The 12,436-nt window shown below is 35.0% G+C and overlaps 1 protein-coding gene across 1 annotated transcript in view; it reads left to right on the top strand.

The window, feature by feature from the left end:
* The window catches only part of LOC136041206 (ethanolamine-phosphate phospho-lyase-like), a 52,430-nt gene extending 40,260 nt beyond the window's left edge, over window positions 1–12,170 (top strand). The window contains exons 7-10 of the mRNA XM_065725783.1: window positions 3,902–4,021; window positions 7,473–7,714; window positions 10,564–10,722; window positions 11,977–12,170. Of these exons, the coding sequence (XP_065581855.1) occupies window positions 3,902–4,021; window positions 7,473–7,714; window positions 10,564–10,722; window positions 11,977–12,094 (639 nt within the window). The 3' untranslated portion in view covers window positions 12,095–12,170. The remainder of the gene's footprint in view (window positions 1–3,901; window positions 4,022–7,472; window positions 7,715–10,563; window positions 10,723–11,976) is intronic.
* Window positions 12,171–12,436: the final 266 nt, after the last annotated feature.

A 12,436-nucleotide genomic window follows, 5' to 3' on the forward strand; every position in this document is an offset into this window, starting at 1 on the left:
AACTCACGTTGAGACCCATAAACATAAAAGATTCTTCACTAATACGCAGTACGGCTCCCACTTCACTCTTCGACACAACCACACGCCTCCTCATTATATAATTTTTTTTTAAATCTTAACCATAGGGTTCCTCCCTCCCTTCCCGGACGTACAACCACCTCACCTGAATATACTAAAAAATCTAAACTTCATCTAATTTAATTTATCTTTCTTTTTTTATCTTTCACTTATTGACCTTCAACTAAATATTTATTTAAATTATTTTCGAAAGACCCGAGGGAGCTCCTACATCTCAGCTCTTTTGGAAGCATGTTCCACACTTGTAGCACATGTAGCACATGCTACATCCAGGAAAAAATCTGAACGTACTGTTGGAGTTCGTCTCACTTGAAGGTCAAAGGCAGAGCGCGTGTTTCGATTATGCTGTTCAGATATCAACCGAAACAGATTGGTGAAGGGAGATGGAAGTAAACCGGATAAAAATTTAAAAACAAAAACTGAGCACGACAGACGGTAAAGGGAACCAAGGGACAGATAGTCGTCTACATTTCCAATAATTTTCAATTCACGCTTGTAGACTGAGTCAAGTCTCTTCAGGCGATTGAGTCAGTCTCTACGGATTATCTAAGAGGATATGGACCAGGTGCACCTGGTAGTGGGTGGCAGAAGTTTTGCTTAAATTACCAACCAAATTGTCGGACGTCAATGCGTGGAATAATTTTCAGTTTAAGCCAGTCGCCAAAGAAACCTTCATAAAGTCTTGAAAAAACTTGAGTAAGTGTAATATAGCTTACGTTGATGAAACTCAGAATAGTAGATTTCTTTGGGACAGGTGTTGTTAAACCTTATTTCGAGCAACCTTGGAATTACCAAATTTTGTAATTTGGTTGAAAACATTTGCTGAATGTTCAGCAATTTTGTCTCAAAAGATTTTAACGAAATCAATTAGGATGTTCAAGGGGTAAGTTCTTGATTTTCTAAGCTTTTGGATTTTATTTAAATATCAGGGGGATAAATTAAGGGGAAGGAGGTGCTGGGAGAAAAAGTTGGATATGGGGTACTGAAAGAACGGAGACTGTACAATGAAAGCGAGGCACAAGTTTAGGTCGTTGACAATTTTATATGAGATGAAAGTTAATTTCAAAAGGACTTTTCCGCATATCTCTTCAATTTTCCTGTACAATAGCTCAGGCTTATTATAATAGAGATCTTTATTTTTGTAATACAGAGAACTAACTACAACGAATAACTCACCGCAGTATGAAGCCGCCTGGGGCCAACACAGGTACACACGCTCCTCCTCCATCATAATCTATTCAAAGCCTCCCTCTTTACATCCTCTCAAGAAGTTCCCATTTCCTTTAAATCTTTCTTTATGACATCTTCCCACCCCAGACGAGGACGACCTGCTTTCCGTTTAGCCCTAGACGCTTGGCCGAAAAGGACAATCTCCGGCAATTTGTCATCCTTCATCCACAGAACGTGCCCTAATTGTCTCAACCTTTCTTTCATTATAGCCCTAGAAAGCTAGATTGAACCACACTTTTCGTACAGCCTACTGTTTGAAATACGATCAGTCAGCCGGGAACCCGGAACAATCTGTAGGCAATTTCTCTGGAAAACATCTAGTAAATCTTCATTAGCTTTTCAGAGCCATGCTTCATTAGCCATGCTTCAGAGCTATATTTGACAACTGTCATGACTGTACCTTCCAATATTCTATTTCTTGGTTTGTAGACATATCTTTCTATTCTTCCAAACTTTTTTTAATTGTGAAAAAATACGCTGAACCTTAGCTATTCTAATTTTAACGTCATCAGTGTTACAACCGTCTTTACTAATAATAATACCAAGGTAAGTGAAGCTGCCCACCTGATCAATCTTTTCGTTACCCAACGTCACCTTTTCATCTTCACTTATTCCTAGCCTTAGCTACTTAGTCTTCTTAACATTAATTTTCAAACCTATTCTAGCACCCTGAACTCACAAAATTTCAGTTCTTTCATTTTGCTAACACTTTCATTTAAGATGCTTTCATCTAGGACGGCACTCACTTTTATCATCTTTCTTATACAGTGGTTTAATTATGTATTTCCTAAAATAACTAGGTACTTCTCCTTTTTCAAAAAATCATGATCTTCAGTAGCTTATTTCTTACCTCAGGGCCACCATATTTAAGAAACTCATTTACCGCACTATCAGCACCTTGAGCCTTATTATTTTTTGTCCTTTTAGTAGTATCGCTAATTCTTTCTCACAAAACAAATCTTCCTTCACATCCAAGGTGACTCTTTCATATCAGTAAATATGGCCCCGTTCCTGTCTTTAACTGGGAAAAGTCCGGATTGACTACTCCCTGTCAATTTATTAACAAGTCAGTATAATGTTTTACTATTATGCCGTCTAGCTGCATCTTCCAGATCCCCGGCAATTTTATCTATAGCCTCCACCTCCTTAGTTCATATTTTAATGCTTTTTCCACTTTCTTTACATTCCTTTTGTTTTTTAAATGAACTATCACTCAGATAATTCTTGTACAAACTTCTTCTCTAGAGATTTCGCCTGTGGAATACTATTGTCTACGATGTTTATTATTCTGCTGAAATTCCTTCATTATCTCAAAAAGATTTCAATGACGATATTTCTGTAAATAAAGCTTGGATCGAATTGGATATATTTAAATCTTAATTCAAGCTGTTGAAGACTTGTGTAAAAACTACTGTATAAAAACGAAGCTGAAACGGAAGGAGCAGAAATTAACCTGAGTAAACACAGGTCTTGTCACTGAAGTGCCATTTGCATTTAAATGGCAATAATATTTTTTTTTTTTTGAAGAAGGGTATTTTTGTTCAACCGTTGGGAAATTGTATGGATAATTACGCTTTTAGAAGAGTCAATTAATGGCTTTTTCTTTAATTTATGGCTATAGTAAATCCATAGTGATATTTTGGAGAAAATGAGAGGGTTGCTAAGTCCTTCCCTCTCTTATATGGAGTAATTTCTCTTGATATTTAACTGTCCTCTTTTTTTCTTTTTTTTTCTTTTTTTTCTTTTTTTCTTTTTTTTCTTTTTTTTTCTTTTTTTTCTTTTGTTTATAGAATAGGAATAGCAGACTGGCAAAAGATAGAGTTTTACTGATAGCTTGTAATTTGTGTAGATTTTGCCTAGTTTTTTCGTGGAATGAATGACAAAAAAAATCAGAAACGTTCACTTGACCAAATTTCTATGCAAAAAGAATGTGTGTGCGTGCGTGTGCGTTTATGAAATTGGGTGAACGAAAGACTATTAAAATTACATAAAAGTTTTCTTTTTTTTACTGTTAATCGAGTGCTTCTTTAACATCCAGTGTTGGAGAAGAACCAATAGTTAAATGCGCTTTCTGGCAAATACCCAGAAAAGGCAGATTTGTTACTTTAAATACCGTGTACGAGATTCAAGTTCTTTCCTCTTTTGCTAAAGAAATGCGATTTAAAATATATAAAGCTACCTTTACTACTCAGATACAAAGTTACCTCCTCCCTTCATCCAGTCTTGACTTTTGGGTATAAACATGTACCGTCGCATACGTGCAAAAAAGAGCAGTCTAGCCTACTGGTATCGAATTTGCTTAGTTCAATTTGTGTTTTTTTTCTAATTTGATGCAATTTCAATGTATAATTGTTATTTTAGTACTCCAAAATTACTGATTTGCAATAAAATATTTTTCTAGAATGTTTAAGGTAGTGTTCTATTCATTTTATTTCTTACTTATCTGAACGTAGTTTAGTTAAGCTAGAATATTTGCTTAGAAACTAGGAAATAGAATATTGCTTAGAAAATACAGTTATCTTGGATGTTACGAATTGTTAGAAGATCGATTACTGCTTGGAAACTAATTCCATCTTTTTTTTTATTTTTTCAGCAACATGGTGTGTTACCGGATATTATAACTATTGGAAAACAATTAGGAAATGGCTACCCCCTGGCTGCTGTTATTACAACTCGTGACATTGCTGATAGTATTGGAGACTTTGTTTCAACAGTAAGATTTATCTTTTTGTTTATTTTTTTCTTTTTCGGATCAGTCCGGGCTGCTCTTAAAACTAGTCCGTGGGGGCAGGGGAACGGAAAAGGGTTTTGTTCAATTCGATAATTGTTAAATCATATTTTGAACATATGAATTGTTAATCTCCTGTCCCTTGCACACCCAACTCGCTATATTGCTTATGAATTTGAGAGCTTGTCTCGAGATAAGCTCTATATACACATTTTTGGGACCATAAATTTTTTTACTGTGTAAAAAAAAAAAAAAAAAACTTATTTTTTGGGCCGCGATGATGCCCAATGAAAAATATTTTGGCAAAATTTGAAATCTAAAGCATTAAGATTCTTTTTTTTATAATTTAATTATTTATGAAAAGTCGTCCAAACGCTGATTTTCTTTAAAACATTTTTTTCTTCGTCTTTCTATGATTACATTTTCAATTTTTTATCCTTTTTTGCTTTCTTTTGAATGCCCTCTTGGATAAGAAAATCGGACTTTTGGGCGTTTTAAACTACCTTGCAAGATTAACGAGGTGAGCCCCTCCCTGTCTTATGAATCCCTTTTCTTTTTCTCTTTCTAAGTTTGTTAAGCTCTAAAGCAGAACCGACCTGCATATTGTGTTGCCATCTTTCAATTTCGTGTTTTGTCTCTTGAGATTTACTCTAATGGCCAAAGACTTAAGGGTGTCTGAGTTGCCTGTGTATTTATCTGCTCTTGATCAAGTGCCCAAACAATATGGCTTCGATGCGTTACTTATTTGTGCTTCCTCCCCACCTCTTCGGTTCCTGATCAAGTGACCAAACAATGTGGCTTCGATATGTTACTTATTTGTGTTTCTTCCCCACCGCTTAGCATAGAAGGAGTAGATATAAAAACTAGGTGGGGGGCTCATTGGACAAAAAATTTGAAGGTCCTGTTTCCCTTCTTAAGAATAAAAAGATATTGGATAGAATTAAGGCGAATTTTTTCACGAAAAAAAAAATACGCTTTGGTAGCAGAACTATTAACCTGGCTAAATAGTAATCAAACAGAATTCACTGTAGGCAGTACCCAATCAAAAGTTCTGGGAAAATTATTGATAGTGAAAAAAATAAGTATTGGTCATTTGCTTTCTATGTGTTATTTTTTTCCGGACCCTTCGTATTGACGATGTATTTGTAGAAACTTAGGATGGGGCTCACTCAGTTGAAAGTTGAAAGCTCTAGTGCCCTTTTTTAAGGGTCAGGTATCAAAAGTGACTAAGGGTCAAAAGTGACTAGAAGGCAGCCAACCGGACCTACCCTGAACACCCCGTGATATCAAATCAAAATTTTTTTTTAAAATTTGGCTCAAAATAGGCAAAAGTTCAAACAAACATGTTGGCAGAAATGACCTGACTCCCAGAGTTCCTGGGGCAACAATAATAAATTTAGAAAACTGTCAACTATGTACAGATAGGTTTCATAGTTGTAGCAGCGTAACCGAACTATCAGCTGTCTTTTTTTTGTATAAAGCAACCTAATATGGTATTACGCGTGGACAAAGAATAACTCTATTGGGTATTTGCTTATCAGTTAGGATTTGTTCCCATACAGGGCGTGGGCGAAAAGTTTGACAAATTATATCTAAAAAAAACCAAGCATTGAAGCCGAAAAGTTTGTATACTTAAAGTGGGAGGAAGGTAATGTCAAAACTTATGGAGGTCATATATCCCGATTCATGGTTCCGCGAGACGAGACGAGAAATGATCATTTAGGAATCCCAAAGATGCCCTTTGTGAAATGCTACACAGCTGCAAGTAAAGTGAGTAGATCCTGATAAAGAACTTTTTTTGTGAGCTGCGGGAATTTAACCTTTGGTTTAATTATTTCTACGTAGACTCTTAACTGCAAATAAATATTTTTAAAATTATATCCCCCCCCCCACCAATCCAAAAAAAAATCAGTTATCATTCTTTGTGGATGCACAATATTTAAAGGGGGAATGTGTACTTCCTTTGTGTTAATATTCAGATTTAGTTTTTAGCTAAGGAGACTTCTTAGAGAAGACTTATCAATTCAGCGGATGCTGTATCTGGTTTTTGGACTTTTACATTACCTTTTGCATTTTGTTTTAAAATGCAAAAAACTTAAAGGTTTTCATATTCTCGCCAGAATACTTTTTAGAGAAAGTTGTCTGAATATTTCCTGTACATTCCATGACTTATATGGGCTATTTTTTTAAGTTAGTCATTTCTGTCCTCCGTGAACGGAGCAACTGTTGTTTTCCGATTATCTTCTTTTTTTTCTCTTGATTGTGTGTGGCTATCTGTTTCTTGTGCTCTCTCCGTTCTTGTCTGATTCTAATCTGATTTTTCAAGTAGTTGTTCGTTTAGTTCCCTTTTTTCTTCTTAAAACTTGTATGCACATATTTTGAAACTTACATATTAATTTCTTTGTCTTCGTAATTTGTTTTCAAAGCTATTCATGTTTTTGAAGAAGACTGTCGCTAATTTTCATAAATCGCCACTCCTGGTTTGTAGGCTGAGTCTGTAATAATATATAATGAAAAAAGAAATCACCAATTCAACAGCACAAACACAAAAAAAAGACAGAAGGAGAAAAGGAAGACTGTTTTCCTACATTAGTAATTAATGTAGATCAGTACTTGAATGAGGCCTTAACCTTACTCATCCATACAATCACATAGGTGATTAAATTCCATCGAATGTTCTTATCACTCCAAAATTTTCAGGGTGGATCCAGGGAGCCACTTTTATTTATTTTCCAAATGATTAAAATGCTAAATTTCCTTGAAAATCAGAGTTTTTAGAGGAAAAATTTAATGATATTGGAAGCAACTTTAACTGTTTTCCAATCCCCCCCCCCCAGCTTCATTTTGTATGGTTTGGACTTTCCAAACTTAGAAACAAGCTTGGACTATGCTAACAATATTCTTCTACACACTATAGAATGGTTTTTAACATAAAATGATCAAAAGTAGAAACAATAGATCCCCCCTCACAAGATTAATTTAAAGAATCCAATTGTACCCTTTCCCACCTTCAATATTTTTTAAATAGTAGCCATAAAATACTGCTTGTTCCAGTCGGAATCAGAAAATTATCGATATGTACAAAATCTGGTAAATTTTATGGTAAATTTAGAAGTTACTGAAGGATTTTATAGCGATAACATGGAACGGCTGAAAATAGTTCTCTTCGGCTCCCTCTGAGTAATTTCTAACTTTATTTTAAATGATAAAATTACTTTACCCCAGTATCTTAAGTAACAGAGCGTTGACTCCCCCCCCCCCCCCAAAAAAAAAGCAAAAAAACTTGATTTCAGCAACTTCTTTTACAGCAGTAATTTTGCAAGTTGCAGTAAGCTTAGTAATACAGCAATATTACCGCAGTAAACAGCAGTTAGTTTAGTAATAAAAGTTGTTCTGAGTCTAAATGTATAACGATTTATTGTGAATTTTTTTTCAGTATGGTGGTAATCCAGTGGCCTGTAGTATGGGTTTAGCAGTATTAGAGGTGATACAAAATGAACAAATGCAGTCATCCTGTACAATGGTTGGCTACATTCTCAAAGAAGGACTTGTTAATTTAAAGGCCAGATATTCTTGCATTGGATCAATTCGCGGGTCAGGACTATGCCTTGGCGTTGAAATTGTTGGATATAATAGTGGGAATCCTGACCCTTTCACGACTAATGAAATAAAAGACAGGTATATTTACAGGCATGTTGTGCAATTTTTTGTTCCGGGAAAGATTTGCAAATAGATAGCTTACATTAAAGTATGCCGGATATTTCCTTTTGACAAATTGTGCTTTCAGATTTTTATCTGACTAAGAGACGAGAAATGATTTGACACTACCAAAAATATACTAATAATCTATTAGCAAATTATTAATATATATAATTTAATCTTATTAATAATAATATAATCTTATTAATAATAAGATTTTAATAATTTCTACGATAATTATTTTCATTATTTGATCGTAAAAACTGCATCTGGCTTGCCAAATTCTAGTCCAAGAATCGGCTCAGCCTGCGATCAAAACAACTATATCTTTGAAAGTCAGGCCAAAGAATCCATTGAACAAAAAAGATCATCCGAATTTTTTACTATACAGAGCATTAATGCCCCTGGCACCGTGTCATATAGAGTTTAATTAAAATTAAACAGAAAACTGAAGTAGTTTGCGCCGTGCTCGTTTGAATCCCTGGAGTAGACCAAGTGATAAATCCTCTTGGAGGAATTTAATTAATAGTGAAAATTACAAACCAGTCACTCATTCAAATTTGGAGTTACTCGGTTCTTCTAATTATTATCATTCAGTTTTTAGCGCTGCTAATAGGCTCCTCCAAGTAATATTTTTTGTAATGTTTATATCATTTTAACCAAACCTTTTTTGACAATTAGATGTTCTATCCGTGTTTTCAGCTGATATCCTATCTGCGCTCAAAAAGTGAAATTATCTTGTGTTCGTGATAGTGATGTTATATGTTTTAACCATTTTTCTTTTGATTACCCTGCTCTGATAAGTCATTTTCAGATCCAGGATTAGTCATTTGGATTAGTCTGATAAGTCATTTGGAGATCCAGGATTAAACATGCCCCTATTTCTCTACAATAAATCTTATATATATATATATATATATATATATATATATATATATATATATATATATAAATAATAAGAAATTGCATGAATTACAGCCCTTGTCCCAAGATCTTTGGAGAGTAATTTTTTTATTTTACAGAGCATTAATGCCCCTGGCACCGTGCCATATATAGTTTAATTAAAATTAAACAGAAAACTGAAGTAGTTTGCGCCGTGCTCGTTTGAATCCCTGGAGTAGACCAAGTGATAAATCCTCTTGGAGGAATTTAATTAATAGTGAAAATTACAAACCAGTCACTCATTCAAATTTGGAGTTACTCGGTTCTTCTAATTATTATCATTCAGTTTTTAGCGCTGCTAATAGGCTCCTCCAAGTAATATTTTTTGTAATGTTTATATCATTTTAACCAAACCTTTTTTGACAATTAGATGTTCTATCCGTGTTTTCAGCTGATATCCTATCTGCGCTCAAAAAGTGAAATTATCTTGTGTTCGTGATAGTGATGTTATATGTTTTAACCATTTTTCTTTTGATTACCCTGCTCTGATAAGTCATTTTCACATATTATGTTTTGATGTAGCTCAACAGGCCCTAAAAGTTTTATCCGTGTAACCTTAGCCTTATTTGTAGTAGTATGCACATATTGCCTTTTGGTTTGTCCAATATCTCCCTAAACATTTCCTGAAAGTTTCGCCTTAATATCCTTAGACGTAGTAGTAGTAATAGTAGCATCAATTTTTAGTATGCGCATAGTGCCTTTTGATTATTTCAATGTCCGCCTCAACATGTTGTGAAAGTTTCAACTTAACACCCTAAACTGTTCCTTAGATATTACTGATATGCATCTTTGACAGCCTGTATGCACATATTATGTTTTGATGTTGATCAATATCACCTTCAAAATTCAACATTCCCTGAAAGTTTAATCTTTTCAACCTCAGCATTAGTTGAAGCAGTAGTAGTATCATGCATGTAGTGCCTTCTGGTTAGCTCAGCCTTCCCTTCAACATCATCGAAAAGTTTCGACTTAATACTCCAAGTCTTTCCTGAGGTATTGCTGATACACCCTTTTGACAACTTGAATGCCCATTATGTGTTTTGGTTTTGTTCAGCATCCACCTCAATATTTTCCAATAGTTTCATCTGAATATCATTGGCCTTTGTAGTAGTGGTAGTCGTGATAGTTGTAATAGTAGTAGTAGTGGCAGTAGAAGTAGTATGAACATAGTGCCTTTTGGTTCGTTTCTGATATCGTCTTTTGACAACTTTCATGCACGTAGTGTGTTTTGATTTACTTAAACGTTCTCCTCAATATCCCCTAAAAACTTCACCTTATTACCCTAGCCCTTTTGGAGATCCAGGATTAAACATGCCCCTATTTCTCTACAATAAATCTTATATATATATATATATATATATATATATATATATATATATATATAAATAATAAGAAATTGCATGAATTACATCCCTTGTCCCAAGATCTTTGGAGAGTCATTTTTATTCCCAAAGAAACAGTTATTGGACCTTTCAGTAGTCTTTACCAAAATGGCTATCTCAAAATTTTAATCGGATTTCTTTTGGGAGGAGAGCAGTAAAGAGGGATGTGGGAAGGTGCTGGTTACCCTCTGACTACTTTTGACTTTTTAAAAAGAGCACTAGAACTTTCAGTCTCCAACTGAATGAGTCCCTTCCAAAATTTCAACGACATTCTCTTCAGATAGTCAGCACAAGCGCATCATATCATTTTAAACGTGTTCACAAATTGGGTTAGGTGTATATTTGGATAAAAGATTCTTGTCCTGTTTAATCTTAATGGAATGCCTAATTTTTTCTATACAGATAATACCCTTTGTTAAACCTTTGCAGGTTAATATTGAAAGTGTCTTTCTATTTTATACCATAAAATATTTAATAATTATTTTTTTTTTGTTCCGTATTTAGAATGAAAGCTGAAAAGATTCTTCTTATATCACAAGGCCCAGATCACAATGTTCTCGTGATTACACCTCCAATGTGCTTTACAACTGAAAATGCTAGACGATTTTTACGGTCGTTTGAGTCTGTGCTTGCAGCAATCCAGAGCGAAGGATTCAGCTTTAAGTAAGTTAATTCTACCTAATTATTTTAATAGAGCCTTATTTATTTATTATACCAAACAAAACAATTCCAGTTTAATGGCCACTCTGAGAAGTAAAAAAATTGTCCGAAAAGACGAGTGGCTAGGTTAAAATTAAAATTTACTGGTATAAAATAAATCAGCTATGCAGAAATCAGTTTCTCCAATAACATCAGTAATTTTTCATCTTTCCGCCTCATCATTAATGATCCTGATAACACATCCAGTAAAAGAACTTGCACTTCATACTTTAAGGTTGAGTTACATAGTTACTTCTACTAACAACTCACTACAGCACCAAGCCGCCTGAGCCAACACACCAAGGCCAACATAGCTACGCACGCTCTTCCTTCTCCTTCCCAATATATTCAAACTTCCCTCTTCATACCCTCCCAAGAAGTTCCCATATCCCTTAAATCCTTCCCTACGACATCTTCCTACCCCATTCGGGTATGAACCGTTTTCGGTTGTAGGGTTTAGTTAAACGAGGGTTCCAGTTAAATGGTGTAGAGTTGCACGGGGGCCCAGTTGAACAAGGGTTCAGTTGCACGAGGGTTGAGTTACGCAAGGCTTGTGTTGCATGAGGTTTTAGTTACACAGGGATTCATCATAAATCTGACACATAATTCATTTAAAAACATCTCTCTCTCTCTCTCTCTCTCTCTCTCTCTCTCTCTCTCTCTCTCTCTCTCTCTCTCTCTCTCTCTCTCTCTCTCCTCTCTCTCTCTCTCTCTCTCTCTCTCTCTCTCTCTTCTCTCTCTCTCTCTCTCTCTCTCCTCCTCTCTCTTCTCCTTTCTAGAAGTATGAATATGTGTATATAAATATGTCTCTTAAATATCAACGAAGACCACACAGCCTTTCCATATCAAACAAAAACAACTTAGAAACAATAGGATTTCTTTCAAGACAGTGGATATTTCGGCCCTATGTCTAAGGGCCGTGTTCAGCACAACACCAGAAAAAAACTTATATATTTATAAGAACCTACATCAAAATGTGAAAATTAAAACTGAAAAATGTTTTTAAAACTTTTTAGAACAGCCCTAGCATCCTTATTTCAACGGAGCTCAACCAGGACTGTCCTGGTCGAATGGACATAGGGCCGAAATATTCACTGAATTGAATTCCATTGTCTTGGAAAAAAATGTCCCTATTTTTTCTAAGTTGTTTTTGTTTTATATCTCTCTCTCTTTCTTTCTCCTCGCACACATCGTATTTCATATGCTCTATTCTCCTAGGAAAGTCCGGACGCATTACAGAAATAATGTTACAACTTCGCCAGATTCCCAGTACTCAAGCAGTAGTGACGATGAGAACCCAAGGAAGCGTTTTCGTGCTCTGGAAGACCTTGATTGAGCATACAATAATGTTGTCACGTTTTGTAGTTAAGGGAAAGGATATACAATAAACCATTAAACTAAATCATAATAAATCACTACATTCTTTACTCGAAATATTTTGTAGCGTTAAACTGCCTGAGACAGACATGCAGCTGGACACTCCTCCTACATATTACCCTATTTTAAGCTATTGCTTTGGTCCCATTCTGAGAACCTCCAAAAGATTTGAATTAATTCTTATAATTTTGTCCAAGGTCTAGTCTCGAACATCCACCGTTTCATTTACTCATACACAGAAGTCGTATGTGAAAGGACCATGTCATTACTTTATCATGAACAACGACAAACGATTAATTTA

This window comes from Artemia franciscana, unplaced genomic scaffold, assembly GCF_032884065.1.
Source record: "Artemia franciscana unplaced genomic scaffold, ASM3288406v1 PGA_scaffold_1179, whole genome shotgun sequence".
In the NCBI taxonomy this organism is placed as follows: Eukaryota; Metazoa; Arthropoda; class Branchiopoda; order Anostraca; family Artemiidae; genus Artemia; species Artemia franciscana.